This window comes from Mus caroli, chromosome 14 (genome assembly GCF_900094665.2).
Source record: "Mus caroli chromosome 14, CAROLI_EIJ_v1.1, whole genome shotgun sequence".
NCBI classification, from domain to species: domain Eukaryota; kingdom Metazoa; phylum Chordata; class Mammalia; order Rodentia; family Muridae; genus Mus; species Mus caroli.
In genome coordinates this window covers 22,820,882-22,846,580 of record NC_034583.1, presented here as the reverse complement: position 1 = coordinate 22,846,580, position 25,699 = coordinate 22,820,882, and the positions used below count along the sequence as shown (strand labels likewise).

At 45.8% G+C, this 25,699-nt stretch overlaps 1 protein-coding gene across 2 annotated transcripts in view; it reads right to left on the bottom strand.

Moving 5' to 3' along the window:
• Positions 1–7,418: 7,418 nt before the first annotated feature.
• Positions 7,419–25,699, bottom strand: part of Dcp1a (decapping mRNA 1A) — a 46,088-nt gene continuing 27,807 nt past the window's right edge. The window contains exons 6-10 of one of the 2 annotated variants that reach the window (XM_021182196.1): positions 19,974–20,087; positions 14,800–15,558; positions 12,838–12,903; positions 11,540–11,758; positions 7,419–11,254 (exon numbers count right to left, since the gene is read on the bottom strand). In XM_021182196.1, coding sequence (XP_021037855.1) covers positions 11,174–11,254; positions 11,540–11,758; positions 12,838–12,903; positions 14,800–15,558; positions 19,974–20,087 — 1,239 coding nt within the window. In that variant the 3' untranslated portion in view covers positions 7,419–11,173. The remainder of the gene's footprint in view (positions 11,255–11,539; positions 11,759–12,837; positions 12,904–14,799; positions 15,559–19,973; positions 20,088–25,699) is intronic. The other variant, XM_029468891.1, reaches the window with a different exon arrangement.

Sequence of the window (25,699 nt, the reverse complement as noted above, 5' to 3'; positions counted from 1 at the left end):
AGTACACTGTAGCTGTCTTCAGACACACCAGAAGAGGGCATCCCACTACAGATGGTTGTGAGCCACCATGTGGTTGCTGGGAATTGAACTCAGGACCTTCGGAAGAGCAGTCAGTGCTCTTAACCACTGAGCCATCTCTCCAGCCCTTGTTTTATTTTTAAAAGTATTTTGAGATAGGGTCTCTCTGTGTAGCCCAGGCTGTCCTGGGACTCACTCTGTAGACCAGGCTGGCCTCCAGCTCAGAGATCTGCCTACTTCTGCCTCCTGAGTGCTGGGATTAAAGGCATGTGCCACTACTACTTGGTTTATTAATAGTTTTTTAGTTTAAAAAATTGTGACAGTGATGGGGGGGATAGGTATGCTGTTGTCTCATTCCAGCATGTGGCTCCCACAGACTCACTGAGGTTGTCAGTCTTGGCAGCATTTACCCACTGAGCCATCTCACTGGCCCTCCTGTAGTGTTGCTGTAAAGAACAGAACTGTGGTTGCTGGGATTTGAACTCAGTATCTCACAGGGATGTTTATGGACTCGTACAAACATCCTTGCTCTTTCTTAAGATCCTTTCATACCCCCTTTCCCTGCCCACCCCAAGAGCCTTGGGCCCTTAGCAGCTACCTACCCTCTACTTCTCCCCCACCACAAACACACACACACACACACACACACCGCCTGCGTGGCCATCGTCTCTCTTCATCTCTGTAGTGACCTTTTCTGAATATGTTACACAAAGACTACATGGACAACAGGGCTTTATGTCTGGCTGCTGTCACTCAGAATGACATCATCCAGGTCCTTGCAGAGCACAGCGTGCATGGGTTAGCTTTTTTGAGGGTCTCAACTTGTGCTGCTTCGTAGCTGTGAACTCTGGGATAAACGCTGACAGGAAGATTGTCTGTCTGTCTGTCCATGCGGGCGAGCATGTTTCCAGTTCTTTTGGGTGCACACCCAGGAGTGAAATCCTTGACTCATATGACCGTTGTTTTTTCCTTTTTTCAGACTCAATCTTTTTGCCTTCACCCTCCAGTGCAGCGGTTACAGGGGGTGAACCCCTGCCCCCAAACCAGGCTGCCCTTGTAGCTTTTCATCATTTTGCAGAGTGTCTATCATTGTGTAGCTTCACCAATGATACATGGGGATCTTGTTTTTTTTTTTTTTTTTTTACTTCTTTTCTTGCCCCAGCCCCTCGGGCTGGAGAGCAAAGTCTGATCTTTGTACTTGCTGGGTAAGCATTCTACCTGAGCTGCAAGCCCAGCCCTAAGCACTTCAGGGTTTCCAGGCCCTTGTCAGCCTTTGTACAGGATCATGGCTGCTTTCAACAGAGTATGCACAGAGGGAAATCTCAGGGAGGCTTTGACATTTCTTGCTTTTTATCTTTTATGGTGCTAGGACTAGGGCTTGAGAATATAGTCAAGAGCTCTACCACTATGCTATAATCGTATTCCTTATAGCTTAGAAAGCGTTATTGGACCCAGACAGCTGCAGCAGGAGGTAAAGGAGTTTGCTCTCAAGCCTGCCTGCCAATGTTCCATCCCCAGGACGCACAAGGTGGAGTGTTAGAATGACTCTTTACATGTGTGTTGTGACCTGGACACACATGCATAAATAAATGTAATTTTAAAAGTCACATGTGTTTACAACTGTGTGTGCATGCATATGCGTGTATGTGCATGTTAATAGTCATATGTGCCTGTATGTGTGTGTGTGTGCATGTTTGTTCATGTTTATGTGTATGCATGTGTGACTGTGGTCAGTTGAAAGAGCTAAGTTAGCTAGTCTGTAGTTCTCAGTTATGCAATGAAACACTAACTCAGGTGTGGCTGTGCTGGTATTTTGTAGATGTGGTCATACCCCGGACACTCCGGTGACTCAGAAGACAGGATAGATAGGAAAAAGTTTCTCTGTGAAGAAGAGCTTCAGTGTTGAGAGTCCCGCAGTCTGACGTGGTTCCAACTTGCTGGCCTCCAGGTGGATGGGCCCACTCTCTGAATAAATCTCGCAGTGCCCATTTACTGTAGGGCCTATATTTGGGACAGGGTCTTTTTTTAAAGGTATGTGCCACCACGCCCGGCGGGACAGGGTCTTGATACAGATCCTAGGCTATTCTTGAACTCTTAATCCTCCTGCCTCAGCCTCCTAAATGCTGGGATTAGAAACTTGTGTTCCACTGGGCAGTGGTGGCGCACACCTTTATTCCCAGCACTCGGGAGGCAGAGGCAGGGTGAGTTCGAGACCAGCCTGGTCTACAAAGTGAGTTCCAGGACAGCCAGGGCTACACAGAGAAACACTGTCTCAAAACACAAACAAACAAAAAAACCCAACCAAACAAACCAAAAAACAACAACAACAAAGAAGAAGAAAAGCTTCATTCCCAAGCTATCCCTTTTCTTTCTGCCCCTGGATTAATCCTGGTACAGAAAAAGATCAATCATCTGCCATCTGTTTCCCACTGGGTAAACTTTTTCAGGGCTTTCATGCTTTACTCACGCACGCACGCGCACACATGTGTTGCTTCCAGCTAGCACCGTGTTTCAGGGAGAGAGGGCTGCTCCAGGCAGGACCTTGCATGCCCAGACTGTGGCTGACCCTCTGAGTCATCCCGTAAGCCCATCCCAGGACTGCTGTCCTTGAACATACAGCAAAGGTGCCAAGTCATCCTAACTTGTCATTTCAGAAGTCAAGTCTTGCCCAGCAAGTATGAAGATCTTTCTCTCCCTACTCTGCCCAGAAGACTGCTAGAGGACCCCGCCTCCCTAAGAGCCCTGTGAGTAACTCCACTCATGCCCAGCCCAGCCTTGTATAGGATGGCCCCTGAGCAGAGGCCCACCCTCCACCTGGGGAGTGCTGGGATTAAAGGTGTGTGCCACCACTTTACCGGTTATTTTTTTCTTTTCTTTGGTGTAGAGATTTGTGTAGCCCAGGCTAGTCTTGAACTCTCTATATAACCTTGAACCCTGAACACTGGTTATTAATTTCTTGTTTGCACCTTCTCTATTCTGGGACCACAAGTGTGCCACATGTGCCTCGTTTATTGTAGTGCTGAGATTGACCACAGGGTTTCCTGTATGCTAAGCGAGCTCTCAACCAATGGGCAGCCCCCAGCACTCTGATGGATAGCTCTGCAGCTATCATGTGGACACAGTTCTGTAACTTGTTCCAGGACTGGTTGTTTCATTCTTGGCTAGCTCAGTATGCCCCGTTATCTCAACGACAGTATGCGTCTTCATCTCTACATGACCAGAGGGAAAATGATCCTTTGAACCTATCCACTGACTTATCAGGCAGCACAGCTGCAGTCATTTAAAAATACAATTATTCCAGAGATCTAGAGGTCCTCTCCATGTCTCCCAAACCCCCAAAGAGAAAAGGGTAGGCTCTTCTACCCCACCCGGTCTAGCTGGGTGAACTTGAAGTGAATGTTGTAGGTGAATTACTAAACTCCTGGTTCTCTCATCTATGATGAGCTAACACGTCATGAGTGAGGCTCAGTGATAGAAAGATGTCACTTCCCAGGAACTAACACAGGTCTGGCCCTCTCCATGGAGCATGACAGGTTAATGTGCATGCATGGGTATCAAGGGTTATCAAGCACAGAATGGCTGTTATTCCAGTCTTTGGGGGGGGGGGGGAGAGACTGACAAGCAGCCTCTGGGCATGTGGCCTTGGCTTCTCCCACCTGCGTGCCCACTGATCCTTTGCATTCTCCAAGGCAGAGCCTGGGAAAGCCCTGGCGATCAAAGGTGCTGAGTTTCCAGCCATCACAGCACAATGCCCATTATTAAGGACTCTAAAGTCCTCCAGGAGAATTAATTAATAATCTCATTGCCTTGGGCTGGAGCCAAACAGCTTTTCACTGTGCTTCTGGGCACGAGCCCAGGTTAGTTTGGGTGATTAGAGGCTAGGAACCTGGTTTGGGGCTGGGGTGGGGTGGGGCTCATTGCTAAAATTCCTTCCCTGAAAGAGACTTAAAGCAACGTCTATTCCTCTTCTCAAGGTCCCAATGACAAAGGGAGGTCAGATGAGCCTAGGTGAGGAGTTACTTACAGGGCTGTGGCGACTCTTCTCCCGGTGCACACAGAAGCCGCACTCAGGAGGTATGAGGGCTTCCCTGTAGCTGTGTGCATGGAGCCCTGCCCTAGTTTCCCCAGACCTGTCCCCAGGCTCCATCTCCTCTCCCCAGGCTAAATGCAGCCTCGGCAGGTGCCAGAGAGCATCCGGATACTGTTCCCCTGGGCCAGGTGGGGCAAAGGAGAAATGTTAACAAGCCCAACCAGGATCAATTTTGCAAAATTGAACCCCCAAGATGGTGCTTGCTTGGCCCAGAAGACAGTTACCACAGGGTTTGACCAAAGTGTGTTGTGCCCTGGACAGGTAGATGCTGAGCAGTGAGTACTTCAGGGAGGGGAGGTGCTACACAGTGAAGACCCAGATGGCCTCTAGGAAAATGTTCCGTAACTGCTCAGGCAATGGGAGAGCTAAAATAAAGCATGCTATCATTAAATAACTTTATTCCTAAGTTAAACAATTGTGTGTGCACAGAGCCATAGGTCATGTTCTCCATGAAGTCCAAGTCAGAATACCAAAGGGGAATTGAGTATCTTTCTATAGACGGGGATGAAGGGTCAGCCATGGCCGTGCTTGTCCTTATTGTAGCACCTGGGAGACTGAGGTAGGCAGATCCTGTAGCTGTTTCTTGGCAGCTCATACACAACTCTCTGGAGCCCTTTTCAGATTGGTCAGTTGATTATGGGCCCATCCCCACCCCTTCCGGGGCCTTTCCTCAGGCTACGCTGGAGCAATCATCCCTCAGGGGTGGGGGAGTTGAAGGAGAAATGTGCACCCGGAAGACACAAGCAGTAAACATTAAATAATGTTTTTCTTTAGTGGAATTGTGTTTTAAAGTCTGAGCGTGGCACCTCTCCATTCAGCAAGCTCACAGAGGTTTAGGAACCTCTTAAGGACTCTGCATGCCACGTGAACTGAGAGTTGCATTGTCTGAAACATTTCCCAGCTTGCTCCCTGCTTCTGTGTATGGTGTGGGGTGCAAGAACATGTGTGTGTTCACATGTGTGGAGGCTCAGGCCTGGAGTCTTCCCCAACAGCTCTTCTCTCCTTTAAATACAGAGCTTCCTGCTATGACTCCGCCTTTGCCTTCCAAATACTCAAGTTACAGGAGGGGCAGCCACATCGGCCTGGCAGCCCTGAGGGTTCTGGTCCTCACACTTGTACAGATGCTATGACCTCAGAGTCACCTCGCCAGCCGCAGTGGCTGCTTCTTTCTTCCATGCTCCCTGCCTTCATCTCCAGTGTTCTTCCGTCGCCCTCCAGGAATGCCCCGTCTTGAGCTCCTCTAGCCCAGTGGTTCCTGACAGCTCCAGGACAGCCCAGATCCACATGCCCCTTACTCAAGTCAGACTTCCAGCAGCACCTACTCCATGAACCAAGACATAGTGCACACAGTGAGAGAAAACATTCCAGGAAAGAGTCCAGAAGCCCCTGACCTTGTCTTTTTTATTTCTGAAATCTTACTCAGATTCTACTGAGTTTAGTTTTTCACAATATTCCAATGAAACCAGTAACCTACACTCCCACCTAGCCGTTAGTGTGTATGTGGTGGTGGTGGTGGTGGTGGGGGGGGGCTAGAGACGGACATCAAATGCTTTTCTCAATTGCCGCTGTTCATTTCAATTATTTTATTTATTTTTTTCTAGCCCTGGCTGTCCTGGAACTCACTTTGTAGACCAGGCTGGCCTCGAACTCAAGAGATCCACCTGCCTCTGCCTCTGCCTCCCGAGTGCGCCACCACGCCCTGCAGATTCTTTTTGGTTCCTTGCACTTGTGTGTGTGGAGGTGTAACGAATGTGTGGAGGTCAGAGGTCAGTGGGAGGAGCTGGTTTTCCTTCCATCATGGGAAACAGCCGGGAGATTAACCCTCACTCGGGTCATTAAGCCTGGGAGCAGGCGCCTGTGCTCACGGAATCATCTCACTGGCCCTCCACCTTACTGTTGGAGACCAGAGTCTCTGGCCCCCACTGTCCCACACAGGGACGCAGCTGTCACGGGCTTTTACTGTGTGCTGGGGCTCTGAATTCAGGTCCTCCTGTTTGTGGGGTAGGCACCCTTCCCCAGAAACCCCACTCTCCGTATCCTGACAGATGAAAAGCAGCAACTGAGAGGGCTACTCTAGCTTACAGCCTAGCCTACCAGTGAGCTATGAGCTTGGGATGGCCTTGAACTTCTGGTCCTTTTGTATCTGTTTCCCACGTACTGCACTTACAGGTCTATATATCATATGTTCTATATAAATTTATGTAATTTATTATAATTATGTACAATATACACCAATATACTGTATAATATACATTGTTATATAGTATATACATTATATGAGTGTGTGTATGTGTGTGTATGTATGTAAGTGTTCTACCAAAGTTAGCTGGATTCGCAGCTGAATTCTAGCTTTTAATGACTAGCAGTGAGACCAATGACTCAAGAACCTAGACTCTAGAGTAACTTGTTAGGGAGAGGATGGAGTGAAGAAAGGATTTTTTAGAAAAACAGAACAAAGCAGGCTTTTACTATGCAGCTCTGGCTGGTCCATTTGGATTCAGGGGTTCGTCCTGCCTCTGCTCCCCTGAGACAGGTCTCATCCATAAATCTCATGCTGCACCTGCCCCGTGCTGGGAGCCATCATGTGTGTGTGCCGCCGTGCCTGCAGAGTAGCTCAGTGCTAGGGCATGTTTAGAATACACAAAGGCCTGGGGTGAACTTAAAAAGGAAACATTAAATATTGCAGGATTCCAGTTCTAAAGCAAGCCAACTTCCATCTTAACCTGCAATTGCTGTAATGTGGTCATCTGACACACTAACCCTCTTCCTTTACTCACGCCTTTGCCCATGTGGTATCTGCCTGCTTGTGTATGCCTGTAGCATGTGTGGAAGCCTGTAGCATGTGTGGAAGCCTGTAGCATGTGTGGAAGCCAGCAGCTGACACTGGAAGTCTTCCAAAATCACTTTTCCACTTTGTTTGGGACAGGGTCTCTTTCTGAACCTGGAGCTGTGTGTAGTCTAAACTGGCTAGCCAGTGGCTTCCCAGCACTGGGGCACAGAGGCATGCCTTCATACCTGGCGACAAACAGAACAAAAGGCGGGTGCTGAGGGTCTGCACTTAGGTCCTTACGCTTGTGCACCAAGCATTTAGCCACGGAGTCCAGCTCCGTGCCCGCCCCTCTGGCTTCAGAAAACAGCTGTTTTCTGGAGAAACATAAGCTAAAAACAGGTATGTAGGTTGTCTTGATGTTGGCTGGTTTGTTCCCTGCCCTTACTCCCCCTGAGCAGCACAGGGCTCTGGCGAGGTACAACTTATTTGAGAGTTCCCATTTCTACAGATTAAATAAAAAACACAATTAGAATTTTTAGTAGGTGCTAAAACTTGGTTTTGAAATTTTATTAAAAAAATATATTTGCAAACATATAAAATTTAGGATGAAAAATGCTCATTTTGAAACATGTAATAACTTAATATTTGCAAACATACACAGATGGTATAAAATCCACACCACTAAAAAGGTTAATGAGGTGGTACTGCGCTCACGGAACAAAAGCTTCGCTCGAGGTGGCGCAGGGCTTCTTGCCTCCCCAGAAGGGCTGAGAGCCCGGTGCAATGAAGTCATGGGAGCCCCACGCCGAAGCAGTAGAGAATAAGACCACTCAGCACGTACAGCAACAACACGTGTCTTAAAGATTCACAGATAAAAGGGAAACACAACTTTGCATTTTTTTTCCCACTTCAAAGTGATCTGTATTGCATTGCAGCGTTTGAAAGAGTGAAGTCAAATCGGAATCCTATTGAAACATTGCACATCTCTCCTGCTGAAACTTGAAATAAAAAAACAAAAAACAAAAACAACAAAACAACCCCAAACCTAAACCCCACAGGCTCCTGGAGGCCCTGGTCCTCATGGAAACTCTCCCCGTGAGTGGCCTTCAAAGCCCACTGTAAGGTGCTCTGCTCAGACCGGAGCATTCTGGATTCTTGAACAGGGCGGGCAATGCTGGTACGTCCTCAGGACACAACTGAAGAACAACAAAGGCAGGCAGGAAGAGACACTTGGTCCTCAGTAGGTGTGCCACGAGGACAGGACGACGCAGGCTGTGACCCCTCAGTGCCTGACTCGCAGGGTCCTCCTGTGCCCGTGCCCTTCCTTTTCTTCCCTCTGAGTTGCAGTATGATGGCCGACTCAGCTGTATGAGCAGGTAGGCACCTTGAGTTTCATGTTGCATTATCAGTGTTACAATGGCAGTTACGGCCTCTACTACTGAAATGAGAAAATTTCAAACGACATTCTTTGGGGGGAAGAGAGCAATAAAGCTGCATGGTTTACAAAGATTATTTATAATTAATTCCCACAAGAAGATCCAGGCCACAGATATAACCAATGTTTGCACATGCAAACTCTGGTCCTAGGTATCTAAGCCAAGCCTGGGCTAAGGCCTTGACTTGGGTTTGGAATGAACATCACTGTCCAGGGCTAGCTGTGGACAGTCCGGATGGAGCCTGCAGGGTATGCCTTTCCTGATACTGATGGCCACTTGAGATTTAGCACTCAAAGTCAAGTAGATCAAGCGGGGGCCCCGAGAGGTAACAACAGGGAACAAGGCAGCCTGAGAGGGACTAGGGGGATCAGCTGGGGTGTTCACCCATTCAAAGACATAACGTTAACTACAACAAAAAGAGCAGTGTCACTCATTGGTGACACCCAGACACGCTGCTTGACAAACTCTGGGCTGCTCTTCCCAGACCCTTTGACCACTGGGGTGAGGGGGTGGGGTGTGTATACAGATGGACCAAATGGCCTGATAAGGTCTTCTGGATTCTGCAAACTTAGCAAGAAGTATCTCCAACGTCTCTTTCAGTCACACTAAGGTTCCAGAAGACACTGTAAACATGCAAGCTAGGCTAGCTAGCAGCGGGTCTGGACAATATGCCTGAATGAGGGATAAGGCAACAGCGCTGACTCTCAGGCCAGACTCATCCAAGCGCACCTATGGTCAGGCTTGGCCCAGCTATTTGGGGACTCACTCTGGCCTAGCTTCCTATAAGTCATCATCTGGAACTTCTGGCTTCTGAGTTTTAAGTAAATGCTTGGAGCATATAAATCTCGGAGCTGAAACAGGTTTACCCGCTTCAAGGCTCCATCCCTTCGGCACCCAGAAGTTTGTATCTACACTGAGGAAGCCTTCCTTCTCGGAGGTTCTCTTGCTTATCATGGTCATTCCTAGGATTAAAGGGTGAAAGTGTCAGGTCTGGCCGCAGACGCTCTTTAGGGTACTCACTCTTCACCCTCACATAACACTACACACACTCAAAAGCATCAGTGAAATTCATACCTATGGAAGAAGATGCTTTGAATCATCTGTTTACTGACGTCCACTGAGACCACACTTGGGGGTGATCAAGCCGACAGGCACGTTCACTTTATGAGAATAGCCCTGTGGCTCCCTGACCACCACCTCCTACTGTCAGCAACATTCATCACCTCACTATGACTTTACCTTGCTTAGATGACACGTGAACAATTAATTTTTGGTTGCTATATTTACACACTCTCATGAAACTACCCCTAACTTAGTATGAAAGTCTAAGCTCCCCTGAAGTCTGCACACCTCACACATGACTAGGTAGACAAGAGAAGACACTCAGCTCAGAAGCAGAGACATTGTCCAGGAAGCATGGCGACATCAGCACAAGCCAATCAAAATGTCCTTTCGGCTAAAAAACTAAGACCAAAGTAAAAGAAGTAATTAATAAGTAATTTTCTAAAACTTCAGCTAGAAAGAATGAATCGATGAGCCTTTGATTGAGTTCCCATTAAAGCTTAAGCAACTGTCCCGGCGGGACCGCTGCGTCTGTCAGCATTATTCACAGCGAATCCTTACGCTAGCTGGTTGAGCCAACTGGGTTCTTACCCATCATTAAATAGTGCTCAGAAAAGTAAGCAGTGCATTAATTGGTTAAATACTAGAAAATGACCTGTATCATAGAAACGAAGACACTTTTCATTCAAAGAATATCTCAAAATTACTATTGCTGAAATAATCAAATTCTACATTAAAATATTACCAAACACCATTACATGCCATAAAAGCATAAAAAGAAACCATGGCAGATCAATAGCAGCATCACAAAGCATCTTTACAGTTCTGACCGCGGCTGGAGAGCTCGCAGCCTAGGATATACTGTGAGGTGCTAGGTCTCACACTTGCTTTCTGACTCCAGAGTCTACAACTAAGGAAGGAAGGAAGGCAGGCAGTGTGAGCACAGCTCCCTTTCTGCATAGCTTTAAACTGCTCAGCACATTTGAGGAATGGAACCAGAATGGCTTTGTCAGAATGATCCACTGGTCCGTTTGCCAAAGTGTTAAGGAAAACAATCAACAAGAACTTGAACTGTGTTTAGACAGAAAAGGAAAGTAAGGCTGCGCTTCACACACAAACTTGACACTTAAACTGCCGAGAGTTCACTAAAATGGAGCCTTCTGGTAGGATCTGGATCTGTGTGGCCCCGGCCTCTGCTTCAAGGGTGTGAAGCCTCCTCCACCAGAGCCCAGCCGGCCTATCCTAAGAGCCGTGCTTCACCGGAGTTTGCACAGGGCAGGACCAGGGACACTTACCGGAACACAAAGACATCCCAGAAGTCTTAAGGCCCAAGTGGGGTGCTCATAGAAAATATACTTCACTTGAACAAATACCTTCCAAAGCGTCAACTTAAATTCTCATCCTTAAAACCTGAAGCTACTCTGTGAGCTGACATTAAGTTCTTCTAGGGGTAGAGGAGGGAGGGTGTGGGCTCCACTGAGCTCTGCTGCAAGGCTGGTGGCTCCTCTTGAGGCCTGGAAAGCAAGCCGGCAGTCAGGCTCCTCATTCCACCCACTGGCTTGTAGCTGATGAAAACACCCACGTCACTCAACACAATGGTCTCTTGTTTTGTCAAACAAAGGTTTGCTGGTGTTGCTGCACAGTGAAACCTCCATCATCACTGAGAACGTCTCTAGGAAACATCCTTACGGACAAGGCTCTCAGGCTCCTCAAGCTCCATGCTCTGCTTAGCTGTTCCATGAGGAAGCCTGCTTGTCTTGAGGTGGACCCTCTCCCTTCACAGTGCCTTCACTGCAGTCATAGGTTGTGGTTGTCTTTGTTCTTGGTCAGAACCTGCAAGTAAACTGCATGAAGCGTACTGAGGAAGCTGGAGTCATTCTGGAAGAGAAGGCAAGGAAATATCGCCTGTTACTTCCTCAGAACTCACCCCCATGCTAACACCTTAGGAAAACACAGAACTGATTGGGGTAACTAATTCCCCAAGTAACCTAACCTGCCCCCAGAGACAGTTACAATGACAGCCCAGGCTTACATCCGTTATTCCACCAGGAGGATATGCCTGGGAAAAGAGGCTACTGTCAAGGCAGGTTTCTGAATTTCCACCAATATATACTAAGCCTTGTTAAGATACAAAATTAAAGACAAAGCTGACACCCTACATACCTTTATTAGGTGTATCAGTGTGTCCTGGAGCTGAGACTTGCTGAGGATAATGGAAGGCTTTCTCTGATTCTCTGGTGTCCCAACAGTGAGGGGAGACGGGGAGCTGGCTTTCCTCTCTAGGTCTGCCGCCCTGGGAACTGTTTGCTGGAACACACTGGGGGACAGCAGGACTGAAGATACTGCTGTGGTGGTTGCAGGAACCAATGGAGAGCCTGCAATCTGCCGGGACACAGAATAATAGTCACTTTTGTTATCTGAGACACTTAGCTTACCCTGCCCCCTTCCCTTAAGATTTTATTTTATGTGTATGGGTGGTTTGGTTGCATGTATGCCCATGGTGTATGTGTGTGTGTGTGTGTGTGTGTGGTACCCATAGAAGCCAGAAGAGGGTGTTGGATCCCCAAGCAAGAGCATCGGTGCTGCTCAGCAGCCACAGAGCCAGCCCTCCAGCCCTCTTAGCTTGCTTTTTGGTATAAAACTGGGCTAGTTACTTTTACTGATGGCCACACAATAGGACAGGCTAACCTAAAGCAGACCGAAGGCTAACCTCTGAAAATCCAGGAGAGGGGTACAGGCTCATAAGCAGGTGAGCAAGTGCCATGGAGAACTGTGTCTTTCAAGGTTGGTGCATGAAGGGGAATGGTGGATAAGGCAGACGCTTGAGAGGTGCTTGAGAAAGAAGGAGTGAAATATGCAGGCTAAGGAGCTCTGCCATCAGAAGTGAGGGACTGTGACAGGACAGTGCCTGTCTCCTGGGACTCTTCACTTTCTAGGTAAGGAGTACCTCTTACTTAGAGAGAGCAGGTTGATATAGGCCCCAGAACCTACCCACTTACAAATGATCCACATGGCCCACTGACACCCTCTATACAGTCAAGAAGACATCTATACAGAGTTAACATAAGGTCTTAAGCCACAGCAAGGAATTCTGCCGAGAAGCAGAGCAACTCTGTCCCAGAAGGGGCATCTGAGACAGGACAGAGCTGGAACGCTACAGCTTTTCACTGAGGTAGGAAGAACCCATCTTACAACAATAGAACCCCAAAGTGTTCAATGTCATCTCTGGGGGTGGGGGGGGTCCCCTGGGCTAGGGAAATGGCTAAGTGGGGCGAGTGCTTGCTACATCTGCACTATGTTAGCTTGTGAGGACATCTGGATGGGTATGGTGGCCCAGGCACAGGGGGTAGAGACTGTAAGATGGCTTGGCTCAAGCAGAGACCCTGACTTTTAAGTGGACACTCAGTGCCAGCTCTGGCCTCCACACAGGTTCACACAATTTGGGGTGGGGGCATCCTTACCGGGATGGCACTGGGTAACACCTTAGGCTGGGAAAATACTTCAGGATCCTGGTTTTGCTGCATAGACTGAAATGTTTAATGGGGAAAACAGAGAAAGAGATAGAGCAAGCTTCAGTTAGTTGCATGTGACAGAGCAACATCAAGGAATGGTTCAGAGCTGAGAGGAACTTGTTGGTAATGCTCCTAGTGAATGAGCCTCGGACAGCAGCAGCTCCTGTAGAGGTTCCCGAGAGCATGTGTGGACAGAACCTGCCAGGTGACTCTAAGAAAAGTGTGACAGGGACTGAACTCAGGGTCAACTCTACTAGTGAGCCCTATCTTCAGTCCTGGAATTTGTTTCTGTATAGAGGTTAAGGCTTCCTTGAATTTGCACTCTTCCTGCCTCAGCCCTCTCAAGCAGCTATCATATACAAGCAGAATGTGTACAATATAAATGATTAAGAATTTGCTCCTGCAGCACTGAAAGCTGAACTCAGGACCTTGCATAAAACAGGCAAGTGCCTCGATTACTATGTCCGCAGCCCCAAGCTCTTCAAAGGTTCTCTGAATCTGGTCAGTGGCACTAAACAGCCTTCGTCCTAAGTATACTGTAAGAGACAGAGAAGGTCCTTTTGTTATTTGGTTTTGAGACCTGGGTTGTTCAGGCTGGTATCTAACTTGAGACCCCTCTGCCTCAGCTTTCTTCACTATGGTTTTATAGGTGTGTACGCTCATGGTCTTTGGGAAAGAATTAATGCTGCCCAGTAAACACAAGACAACTCCATGCAGACCAGGGTTTTTTTGTTTTGAGAAAGGATAGCCCTGGCTAGCCTGGAGCTTGCTATGTAGACCAGGCTAGACTTGAAATCACAGATTGCCTACTGAGACTAAAGGCATGTGCCACTATATCAGGCAAGAAGAAGATCTTAAAATTAGCTATTGCCATGTAAATGAGTATTTACACACATGTAAGCGGTTTCTGCCAAGCAGCATGCAAGAGTGTCACTGTCTTCTAGTGCTGAATATGGAGAAGGCAGGTGCAGATCATTACCTGAGCTTCCAGATTAACTGAGAGGTGGGGCAACCCTTTCCCTCACAACCAGAAACCCAAACAAACTCCCTTCCATATGTTTCTTCCTGCAGTCGGTCCATCAGGGCAAAGGAAGAGGAGCGAGAGCACTCCTGGCCCGTGACACCTACACACAGCACAGGCCCTGCCCATGCGCACATTGTTCCTTCCGTCGAGTGTCAGACCCAAATGCTGACAGGCAGGCAGCAGTCACAGAGCAGCACACCCCACGCCCTTCCGGCTGTGGCCATGTGATCATCACACTCAGCTCATTTTCTCCCTGGTAAACTTGCTATTGAAGGGCAAACCTCTCCTTTACCCTCTCTACCAATCGACCATGAAGCCTCCCTGACCGGATACTTTAAAAATCTCCTTGTCCACAGTGCTCAATCCAGGCCCCTACTGCTCAGGCAAAGTGATTGACAGCTTGCCCTGGAACAGGTGGCCAGATTCCTGTTTCTGACATTACCAACAAGTCACTCTTCGTTCAGAACCTTTCAATGCCTTCCTAAGGTCTGAAATATAACTCACACGCCTTAACTTACAATGTAGTCATCTTCCACTGCAAACTCCTCCAGGTCTGTTTACACAGCAAATCTGAGTTACTACAGAACCTGGAAACCCATGCATGCATACACACATGCGTACAAGTCTACATGCCAAGATCAATTACAGACCACAGAGAGACAGACAGGGCCCCCCTCATCCCACAGAGCAAATTTAGTTATAGACCATGGAGACAGACAGACAGGTAAGACAGACACACACAACATCTTTAGTTGGGCATGGCTGTTGCACAAAACAACACACACACACATACACACACACACACACACACACACACACACAGCCTCATGTCACTTCAAGCTGAGGCTCTAGTCTTGTTTCTCTATGTCCTCCTGCTCCTGTCTTACCTGGAGGGTTGGAGCAAGCACCATGTTGCTCAGGGAGGCTGAGACTGCTGCTCTTGCTGCTGCTGTCTTAGAAGCAGGCTCTATGAAGCTCTCAGGGGTGGCCAGTTGGCCAGCTGCCGAAGAAAAGCTGGGTGCCATGGTTCCTTTTCCAAGCGGCTGTGCTTGTATTTGGTCATGCTGTGGGGTCAACCTGAGTTTCTGGAGCAGATCAACGCTTGGGAGGGCTGTGCCGGCTGGGTTTGCTAGGCTCACTGGGGCTCTGAAGGGGCTCTGGCTAGCAATCAGACTACTGTGGCTTAGCTCAGGGACTGGCTGGTTCAGGAGTGGAGATTTCTGCCTGGGTGTGGTCTTTACTGCTTGCATCATGGTGCTATTCCGAGGTAAGTGGGGAACTTGTGTGGTAGAAGCTTCAGCTGGCAGAGTGGGGCTGAGGACAGGGCTCAGTGGGAGTGTGTAGCTTGGGGGATGTTTGTCACCCGACTGTGCAATGGAGGCGGGAGTGATCAGCACCGGGGTGCTGACTTCAGGCTGAACTGTGTGGTGAGCGGTAGAATGGATACCCAGGTTTTCAGACTGAGGGGCTCCCCCTGACTGCTCAAAGGGAAATGGGAGGAATGAGCTGGGCTCTTTCTGTGATGCATCTCCCAGCAGCTTGTCTGTGTCCTCTGACTCTAGACCCATAGCTGTTGGTTGTTCCTTTGGCAAGGAGGTTCCAAATAACTCTTCTACTGTCAGATGTTTATGACCAGCCGGAGCAGACTGAAAAACAAAAGCAAAGAGAGGCGCAGAAACCAGTGTGACTAGGATTCTTTTCCATCACGTGCACATACGGAGAAGCAAGGACAGCGGATGGAAACAGCCTGGAGCAACCTGAGGTGCAGCAGGGCTCAGACCACCTTCTAGCAAAGTCTGTAGAGTGACAAAGTTCCGTATGGAGAACAGTTTTAGCATTTACTCTGTTTCCCCTGGTGAACGTGGCTAAGGCTGGGGCTATACACAACAAAGTTACCCGCACCAAGTGTCCACGTTAGTAACACACTGGCAAATGATGCCAGTGCAAGAGGACCAAAAGTGGCTCACTTTTATTGTTAATGATAGAAAGTTAGCACTGCACTGCAGATCCTAAACACCCAAGGCAACTTTAACCACTTAGTACTCAGTCATGACTCCTCTACACCCTCAAATTACAGAATCCTGCGGAAAAAGGAAAATATTTACACTGAATTTAGAAGGGGGGGGGGCGCTGGAGAGATGGCTCAGCAGTTAAGAGCACTGGCTGCTCTTCTAGAGGTCCCGAGTTCAATTCATGGTGGCTCACAACCATCTGTATTGGAATCTGATGCCCTCTTTGGTATGTCTGAAGACAGCGACAGTGTACTCATATAAATTAAGTAAATAAAACTTTAATAAAAAAGAAAAAAAAAAGAAGTTGGGGAAGTGGTTTAGTGGTAGAACTCTTACCTAGCATATGCACATGCATAAAGAATATATTTTTAATCCCTTTTTGCTATGTCCTTATATTTAGAGTGAGATTCTGAATCTGGAGCATGCGAGCGCGCGCGCGGCGCGCGCGTGTGTGTGTGTGTGTGTGTGTGTGTGTGTGTGTGTGTGTGTGTGTGTTTGGTATTATGAGACAGGGTCTTTCCACACTGCTTGGGCTGTCCTGGAACTATGTAGACTGGATTGGCCTTAAACTCAGAGAGATCCTCCTACACAGTGAGTCTACATCCAAATCCCTTTATAAATTACAGGAGTAACAACAATAGTATCCTAGCAATTCACAAGGCTCATTCCCTCATAGTCTTACATTCTCCAGATCCCACTATTCTCAAGTACTAACTGGAAAATTTACATACCTGTAAACATAAAAAAACATATATAATCACAAATGTAACTGTGACAATTACTTCACAGCTCTACTATGAAGCCAGACTGGCCTTGAAGCTTCAACAAATCTGGTTCAGCTTCCTGATTGCTGAATGCCCAGTAGTTAAAAAAAAACAAAAACCAAACCTATTCTTTTTTTTTTTTAAAAGGATCTATTTATTTACTTTATGTATATGAGTACACTGTAGCTGTACAGATGGTTGTGCGCCTTCATGTGGTTGCTGGGAATTGAATTTAGGACCTCTGCTCACTCCGGTCAACCCCACTCACTCCAGTGGGTCTCGCTTGCTCTGCCCCAAAGATTTATTATTATAAATAAGTCCACTGTAGCTGGACTCAGACGCACCAGAAGAGGGCGTCAGATCTCATTATGGGTGGTTATGAGCCACCATGTGGTTACTGGGTTTTGAACTCAGGACCTTCAGAAGAAGCAGTCAGTGCTCTTACCCACTGAGCCATCTTGCCAGCCCCAAACCTATTATGTTGAAACAAGACGGTTAAAGATTCTGTGACAAAAAATGAACTAAAACATGCATGTGGTAGTTCATCCCTATAATCCCAGGATGGGGAGGCTGAGGCAGGAGGATTAGTCTGAATTTAAGGTAGTCCAAGGCAACAAAGCATGTTTCCAAACTAGACAACCAACAGACCAATATCCCTACCTCCCTCCTCACCCGCCCCCAGAAAACAAAAACAAAACAAAACCTCAAGACCCCTAGAGTAGAGCACACTGTAATACTAGACTCAGGAGACAGAGACAGGGGCTCAGAGGTTCAGAGTCACCTTCAGCTCCCTACTGAGCTCAGAACTCTATTAGAACCAATCCAACCCAGTCCAACGTAGACAAAGAAAACCAAAGCAAAGTACTAGAAAGCAGTATATTCAGCAGTGCAATTGATGTGCGTCCTAAGGAACGTACTGTTACACGTACATGTCAACATTTGTTTACATAGATTTATTTTGAAAACTAAAGTGTTAAGGCAATTCTGCAGAAATTCCAGGTAAGGGGGGAGGGTATAGGGGACTTTTGGGATAGCATTTGAAATGTAAATGAAGAAAATACCTAATAATAATAATAATAATAATAATAATAATAAAGAAACGTGGAAAAAGAAAAAAAAAGAAATTCCAGGTAAGAAGCCATACTTCTATATTAGAGAGTAGGAATAATTCAATTAAATTCAATAAAAAACAGAAGGCAACACACTGGGGAAAGAGTACCAAGAGAACTTAATGGTGAATTTTCAAAGTGAAGTGTATTACTGCGTGAGTTGTATTTGTGGTATACATACAAGTTCATGTGGATGTACACATGTGTGCATGTATGTACATGTGCATGTATGTGGAGGCCAGGCGTCAATGTCAGATGTATTCCTCACTCTTCACCGTGAAGAGACAAGGTCTCTCAATGAACCAGAATGCATAGACTCAGCCTCACTGACTGGCGATCTGCCTTCCCAGTGCTGGACTACAACATGAAGCCAGCAAGCCCGAATGCCAGCAAGTCCGGCTTCTTATGTGCTGCTAGGGATCCAAAGCCCGCCATATGCTCTCTCCACAAGCACAGTACTGTTGCACCATCTCTGCGGCCCTAGGAAATGAATGGACTTTAATACTGAGGCCTGGCAGCATGATCTGCTTGCTACTCAGCACTAGATGGCAGCATCACTAAGTAAATAGAGCAACTCTCTGTGTAAGGGCGGATTAGGGATTTGCAATCGTTTTACACAATTACACAGCCTTTTCATAATATCCAAATCTCAATGCTTTGTAAGTCCTTGGCTTTAGCTGAAAAAAGTTGCAATTTTATTTTATTTTGTGTTTTTGAGATGGAGTCTTGCAACATAGCCTTCATAGTCTTCAGACGAGTGGTTCTTCTACTCATTTGCATACTTGTAATTCCAGCACTGGGTTGCTAAGGATGGACTGATAATGGGGACTTATTGGCCAGACTAGCCAGCCATGCAAGCTGCAGGCTAACGACAAACTCTGCTTAACAATGAAATAAGAGAAAATGGTAGACAGAGTGTAAGGAACAGCTCTTGAGGAGTCCTGCCTGCCACGTGCACACGTGTGTGAGAGTACCTGCATGCACGTGTGCACACTTCTCACACTCTGCTAAAGCAAACAAATTTGTTGAGCTGGGCATGATGGTATATGTCTGTAATCCCAGTCCTTGGGAGGTGGGAGAGGATGATCAGAAGTTCAAGGTTGACCCTAGATTATACAGGGAGTTTGAGGCCAGCCTGAGTTATTATATGAGACACTGTGTCATAACAAATGAAAAACAAGGGTGGAGAGGTAAGGGAGACTTATTGGTATACGTTATATACACGATTGTAATACAACAACCTTGTTAACATGTATATTCCATGCTAATAAAGACAAACTTAGATACTCATACTTAATTCATAATAGCCAAAAACCTGCATACAACCCACATATACTTTAATAGGGGAATGTTTCAAATGGTTAGACTAAATTACACAGGTTGAGTGTTCCTAATCTAAAAACCCACAATCTAAAATGCTCCCAACCTTTACAGACTCACCGCCTTTGTGCTGCCTTCTATAAGCACAGTGACTTCCCTGGCACACCCTCTTCTCCTACCACTATCTTTTTCATTTCTCTCTTTGTCCTTTTTGTTGTATTTTGGTATTTTTTATTATTATTATTTTTTTTCCCCAAGTCAGGGTTTCTCTGTGTAGCCCTGGCTGTCCTGGAACTCACTCTGTAGAACAGGCTGGCCTCAAACTCAGAAATCCACCTGCCTCTGCCTCCCAAGTGCTGGGATTAAAGGCGTGTGTTAACACGCCCAGCTGAATTTTGGCTTTTTGTGACAAGGTCTCTCAAGCGCTGGCTGTCCTGGTTGAGCAGGAGCTAAGTGAGCCAGGCAGATGTTAGGAGTTGATGGCTCAGGGAGAGGGGCGGGCCGGAAGCAGGGTACATACAGTTTTGTGGACCATTATTGAGAGTGAGAGACAGGACACCACAGGAGGGCCATCAAAGCAGAGGGTGAATGTTATGTTTCCTAGGATCATTCTGCTGGCCTGGCTGAGCACAGGGAAGGCAGTATCAAGAGCAAACACTAGGGGACTAGAGAGGAGGCTGCTGCATAGTCCGCATCAGAGTTCCATGGCCTGGGAAATGAGCTGGGTATACGTCATTATGATGTCACACATCTGATCTGACAGACAAGTGATAAACCAAGCTTGCACAGTGGTTGTACCTTATGAAATGGTGCTGCTCTGCTATTTTGACAAAGCTAAGGCGTTAACTGTACGAACCTTATCCTGTGACCCAGAGGGTGTCTCTTCTAGAGTCTCCGTGCTTCCCAGATTAGAGAGCTGAGTGCTTGGCTGTAGCCCAGGACTGGAGATATTTGAGCCGCCCATCTGATTCTTGGAAAAGAATTAAAAGAAAAAGTCTATTATCTGAAAAAGGACTGCTATCTAAAGTCTGGTTCACATTTGAAGCTATCGAAAATACTTTTAATTTTCATTTTAACTTCTACAATAACATTTCTATAAAGTAGAGAATCTATTTCTATGCATGGTAGCTCCAACCATTATCGCTTTAATCACTCATTTCAAGGGAAGATACCGTTATTCTACCAGATTTTCCCATGACTTAAGTTACACAGGATAGCCGGGCGTGGAGGCGCACGCCTTTAATCCCAGCACTCGGGAGGCAGAGGCAGGCGGATTTCTGAGTTCGAGGCCAGCCTGGTCTACAAAGTGAGTTCCAGGACAGCCAANAGTGAGTTCCAGGACAGCCAAGGCTACACAGAGAAACCCTGTCTCGAAAAAACAAAAAAAACAAAAAAACAAAACAAAACAAAACAAAAAAACCACAAAATTACATAGGATGTCTTTAACTGTTGGGAGAGGCAGGTCTACCTGTACTGTGCCCACCTCGACAGCCGGGTGCAGAGCACTGCCACACTGCACAAGTGCTCCCATGTTACCTCACTAAGGTCATGACTTCTGAGCATTCCAAGAAACCAGTTGTTGGTTTTGTCTTTTCAAAAATGCTAAAGTGGAATGGAATATAACCATGGTAATGGCTTCTGTCACTTGGCATAAAGCCTTGAAGATTCATGCAAACTATTTATCAGCAGCCCATTCCTTGTCAGCTGCGGAGCATAGAACATTTGTATTGTTTCCATTTCTAAAGATTTTTATTTTATGTGTACCAGGGTTTTGCCTGTATGTATGTATGTGTATCACGTGTGTGCCTGTCGCTGAGGAGGTCAGAACGGTGTATTGGATCTCCAGGAGGTAGAGATGTTGCAAGCGTGGGTACTGGGAACTGAACAGTGTCCTCTGGAAAAGAAGCAGGGCTCTTAACCACTGAGCCATCTCTCCAGCACATTTTCATTCTTAAAAAACTATTTGTCCTTTTGCAGTAATTGTATGTGTATGTGAGGATGAGCACCCGTGTGGAAAGAAGCTAGGTAACTCCCTTGAGACATGGTCTCACAATGAGCCCAGGCTCACTGTTTTAGCTAAACGGACTGGCCAGCGAATCCTTAGTCCTTCTGTTCCCCATCCCTTCGAGGGACTGCACAGGCTGACACAGCGATGCTCTTACATGGGTGACAGGTATCAACCTCTGGTCCTCATGCTTGTACAGCAAGCTCTTTTACAAACTGAGCCATCTCCTCAGCCCCTAAGTTCAGTGTTTGATTATGAACATAGCTTCATAACTTTTGTAGAGACAACAGTTTCATTTCACTAGAGGAGAAACCTAGCAAAGATAAATCAGGATACAGTCTTGCTATGTATTCCAGGCTGACTTTGAATTTATGATCTTGCCTCAGTCTCCCAAGTCCTACGGTTACAGGTGTGACAACCACATCTGACTCAGTTGTAGGTGTTTGTGTGTGTGTGCATGCAGATGTTGGGGAGGCCAGTGATCGACGTAGGAAACCCTCAATCACTCTTTAAGGCAGGCTATCACACTAAACCTGGAGCTCATGGATTTGCTATACTGGCAGTCCACCAAGTCCCAGAGATCCTCTAGTCTCTGCCTCCCCAGCACTGCCCTGAACCCAAAAAACCAGGTGCTGTGAGTCAAGCTCGGACTTATGCTTATACAGCAGCACTGTACTTGCTGAGCCATCTTTTCAGTACTCGGTTAAATAGTCTATGTTTACGTTTAGATTCATGAGCACGCTTGAGCTGAACTGCATAAGATGCCACAGCTTGCTGAAGGCTCACTCTGTGTGCTTATGTACACATATGGACATCCAATCATTCAATACCATTTCAATTCAAACTTGCTAAAAGGATGCTGCAAATAAAAATAGTTTTATTAATAAAAAGAAACCTTGGTTGCCTGTCTGGCAGAGCTTGTCAAGAATGCCCAAGGTACTGGGTTCAAACCCCAATACTGCAAAATAAACAGTCAATGTAACATACACAAGAATCCTTATACGGTCACTGGACAGACATGCAATTATGGCACTCTGGGAACCTAAGTTACACGTGAAATATTTAATGCAGATTTTGTAAGTTTATCGAAACAACAAAAATGAACAAGAACAAAATAAGAAAAGTTTCCAATCTTCAACGCAGAGAAAGAACAATTTCAACAAGAAAAATAAAAGTAATTTAAAAAAATTCTTAAAAAATTTTTAAAAAAAAATTAATTATTCCATTCGTTTACATCTCAAGTGATATCCCACTTCCCGGTTACCCCTCCACAAGCCCCTCCATCCCACAACCTCCCTCAAAAGTAATTTTCTTAATATTGTACTGTTCAGAAACATGCTCAACACAGGAATAAGGGCTCGAATAGTAAATGAGTGGCTAGAATACTGCATTTTTCCATTTAAATGATAATTCTTATATTATTTTAGGACATCAAATTTTGTTTTATTTTGAAGGACAGGATCCCTTCAGATTGGTGAACTCATTATGTAACTAAGGCTCTTTGAACAGGGTCATCATCAATCACTAAGGACCCCGCTACAGGGATGACTGGCACTGAAAATGAGAGAAACGCAACACGGTTCCTAAGAAGCTCTTAAAGCAGAAGGCACAATGCTCAGAAATATCAAAAAACTGGGAGTTTCCCTAAGCGAGGGGAAGTCCCAACATGCCATTCTTTAGATGAGGCTAGAGGACCTGGACTCAGCAGGTCACCTGGTGACCACAGGCTGGGGCTGTATTCCAATAACCCTTCCACCTGGGGGAAGGCAGTGACAGGTCTCAGTTCCACTATGGCCCAAGTGACTCTCGAGTTACTGGACTCCGCAATCCTTAAGTAGAACTTGTGAGATGAGCGTTGTGACTATGGGCAGCACCTTGCTAACAGTTCTGAAGCACTTGGGGCAGTGCTGGTACTTGTAGAGGGCCTTTGTTGAAGGTTTGTCTTCTGTGTGTTAATGATGGCAGTCAGCTGTAAGATTAGGAGATATGTATAATCACATATAAATTTGGAGGGTAATTTTTATATTTGGTAAAATCTTTAAGAAGGCTTAATTCCTAGCATTATACAAGCTGGGCATGGGGTACATGCCTATAGTTATAGCACTTGGGAACTCAAAGTTCAAGGTCATCCTTGGCTCTATAACATGTCTTGAGGCTAGCCTAAGTAAAAATCTCTCATCTACTAATTCCATTTGAAGTAATTAATCTTAGGAGATCAGTATGATATATAGTGATTTAGTTCCAGGACTGTAGTGCTAAGCTACTAAGAGAAATCTACGGTATTATTTATGTAACTGGGCATGCAAGTTCAAGGCCATCCTGGTTCACAAAGTGAGTCCCAGGTCACTCAGGACCACCACAGTGAAACCCTGTTTCTATTTTATCAACTGAAATCTCCCAAGCACTTCCTGTGAGATGAACAGTTACTGCTGATGTAAACAAAGATCTGTAGTAAAGAACACATTATAAATGGGCAGCTAATAAAATGAACACACACGAATGCCCATACATATTTGGAACCAAGTGTTATCAGCAGTATTTCTAGCAGGCAGGATTACTGCCTTTTTGTTTATTACTCTTTTTAATAATCATTGAACGTAAAAATTTCTATAGCACTATACACTGCTTGACAAGGAAAAATAATGATATTCCTACATTTTGAAGAACAATTAAAAATACTGTTCAAAATCCAGGAGTTCGTCTTGTGGCTAAAAACAATGCGAACTGGGCTAGCTGTAAAGGTCTGTAGTTTCGGCTTTCATTACACGAAATATAAAAGCTGGTAAAAATAAACTACAGGGATTGTAGAGAGAAAATACTTACAAAGCTTTAAGTTTCAAACAGTCTTTTATAAATACTATGCAAAATGCTGGACCTGTACTGGGTGTGGTAGTGTACGCCTGTAATTTCAGTAGTCAGGAGGCTGGGCCAGGAGGATCATTTGTTTGAGGCCAGCATGGGTTACAGTGAGACTACAAAAAAGAAGAGAGGAGAAAGGAGGGGAGGGAAAGGGAGAGGAGGGGAGGGAAAGGGAGAGGAGAGGAGGGGGTGAGGTAGAGAGGGAGGGAGGGAAGGATAGAGAGGGAGAAGATGACTATCTTATATAAACTGAACAGGAAGGATTTAGAATTGATATTAAATCTGAAGCCTTGCTTACCCTCCCTTCCCTTGGCTGACAATTTCCCAGTCTACCAAAAAGAAACAGAGGGACTCTCTATGTGTTGCTGGGGAGACTCCTTCCAAACACTACGATGTGGGCCCAGAGTTACTTCTAATACCAGCTCCATATGGTCAAACAGGCAGACAAATCAGAAAGCAAACTTTTATTTATAAAGAAGCCCTGCTTATAGTTTTTAAAGACAAAAAGAAAGCCCTATAAGCAAAATGTTAAAGATTTAACAAATCTTCAAACATTTCATTTGAATCTAACCTTGGATAACATCTTATATATCCTAGAATTTTTAAAAAAAGATTTATTTATTATTATACATAAGTACACTGTATTTGTCTTCAGACATGCCAGAAGATGGCATCAGATCTCATTACGGGTGGTTGCGAGCCACCAAGTGGTTGCTGGAATTTGAACTCAGGACCTTTGGAAGAGCAGTCATTACTCTTACCTGCTGAGCCATCTTGCCGGCCCCTAGAATGCTCTTTACAATAGAAGATGCTGTCTGTACTAACTGCTTTTGCAGTAATTGAAAACAGAAACCTTATGAGATTTTTATAGCCTGCCCACGTGACACTAGAGATCTAGTGTCTAAGGGTTGATACAGGGGTAGATACACATGGAAAGTGTTAAAAGAAAAAAAGAAGTTGTCTTCTCGTTTGTGTTTTTGGCTTCTCAGACAGAGAAGCCAAGGCCATTCCTTGCAGAACTGGTTCCACAGGGCAGTATCCAGTTCCTGTCTCACTCAGGGTAGTGGCCATCAGTACCCAAGAGAGCACAGAGAGGCAATGAGAAACAGCACACCGTGTTTTTGAGAAGGGAAATAAATTATCCTTTAAACCAAATCAAACAACAACAAAAGAAACGAACTCCTTGATTTTTATTTTTTATTTTAAAAAGTATGATTATAGATAACTGCTTTTCCAACAGTTAGCTTCTTTAGAAATATATGCTTTCAGATTTATTTTATATGACCATTTTGTCTGCATGTGTGTATGTACACTGTGTGCATACCTTGTGACCATGGAGGTCAGAAGAGGTCATCAGATTCTCTGGAACTGATATTAAGGATGGTTGTGAACTATATTTCTCCACTAGAAGGTGAGAATGCTTTTTAAAGAGAAAATTTAGCTCCAGAATACTTTTGCCAGACTCTGTTCCCTGAATTCTAGATTCTGGAGACATTAAAAGGCAGTATATGAAATACTTCAGTAGTGAAGCTGATGCTATGAGAGACCACTGTGTCTACTACATAGCACAGAGGCCCAAGACTGCTGGAGGAGAGGAGGGCAGAGAGAGGGGGAAACAGAAGAAGAGGGGAAGCAGATATCTCACAGCATTTATTAAATTCTTTTAGTCAATCTGAATACTTTTTCTTGCGGGGGTGGGGGGAGTGTCAATACTCCAA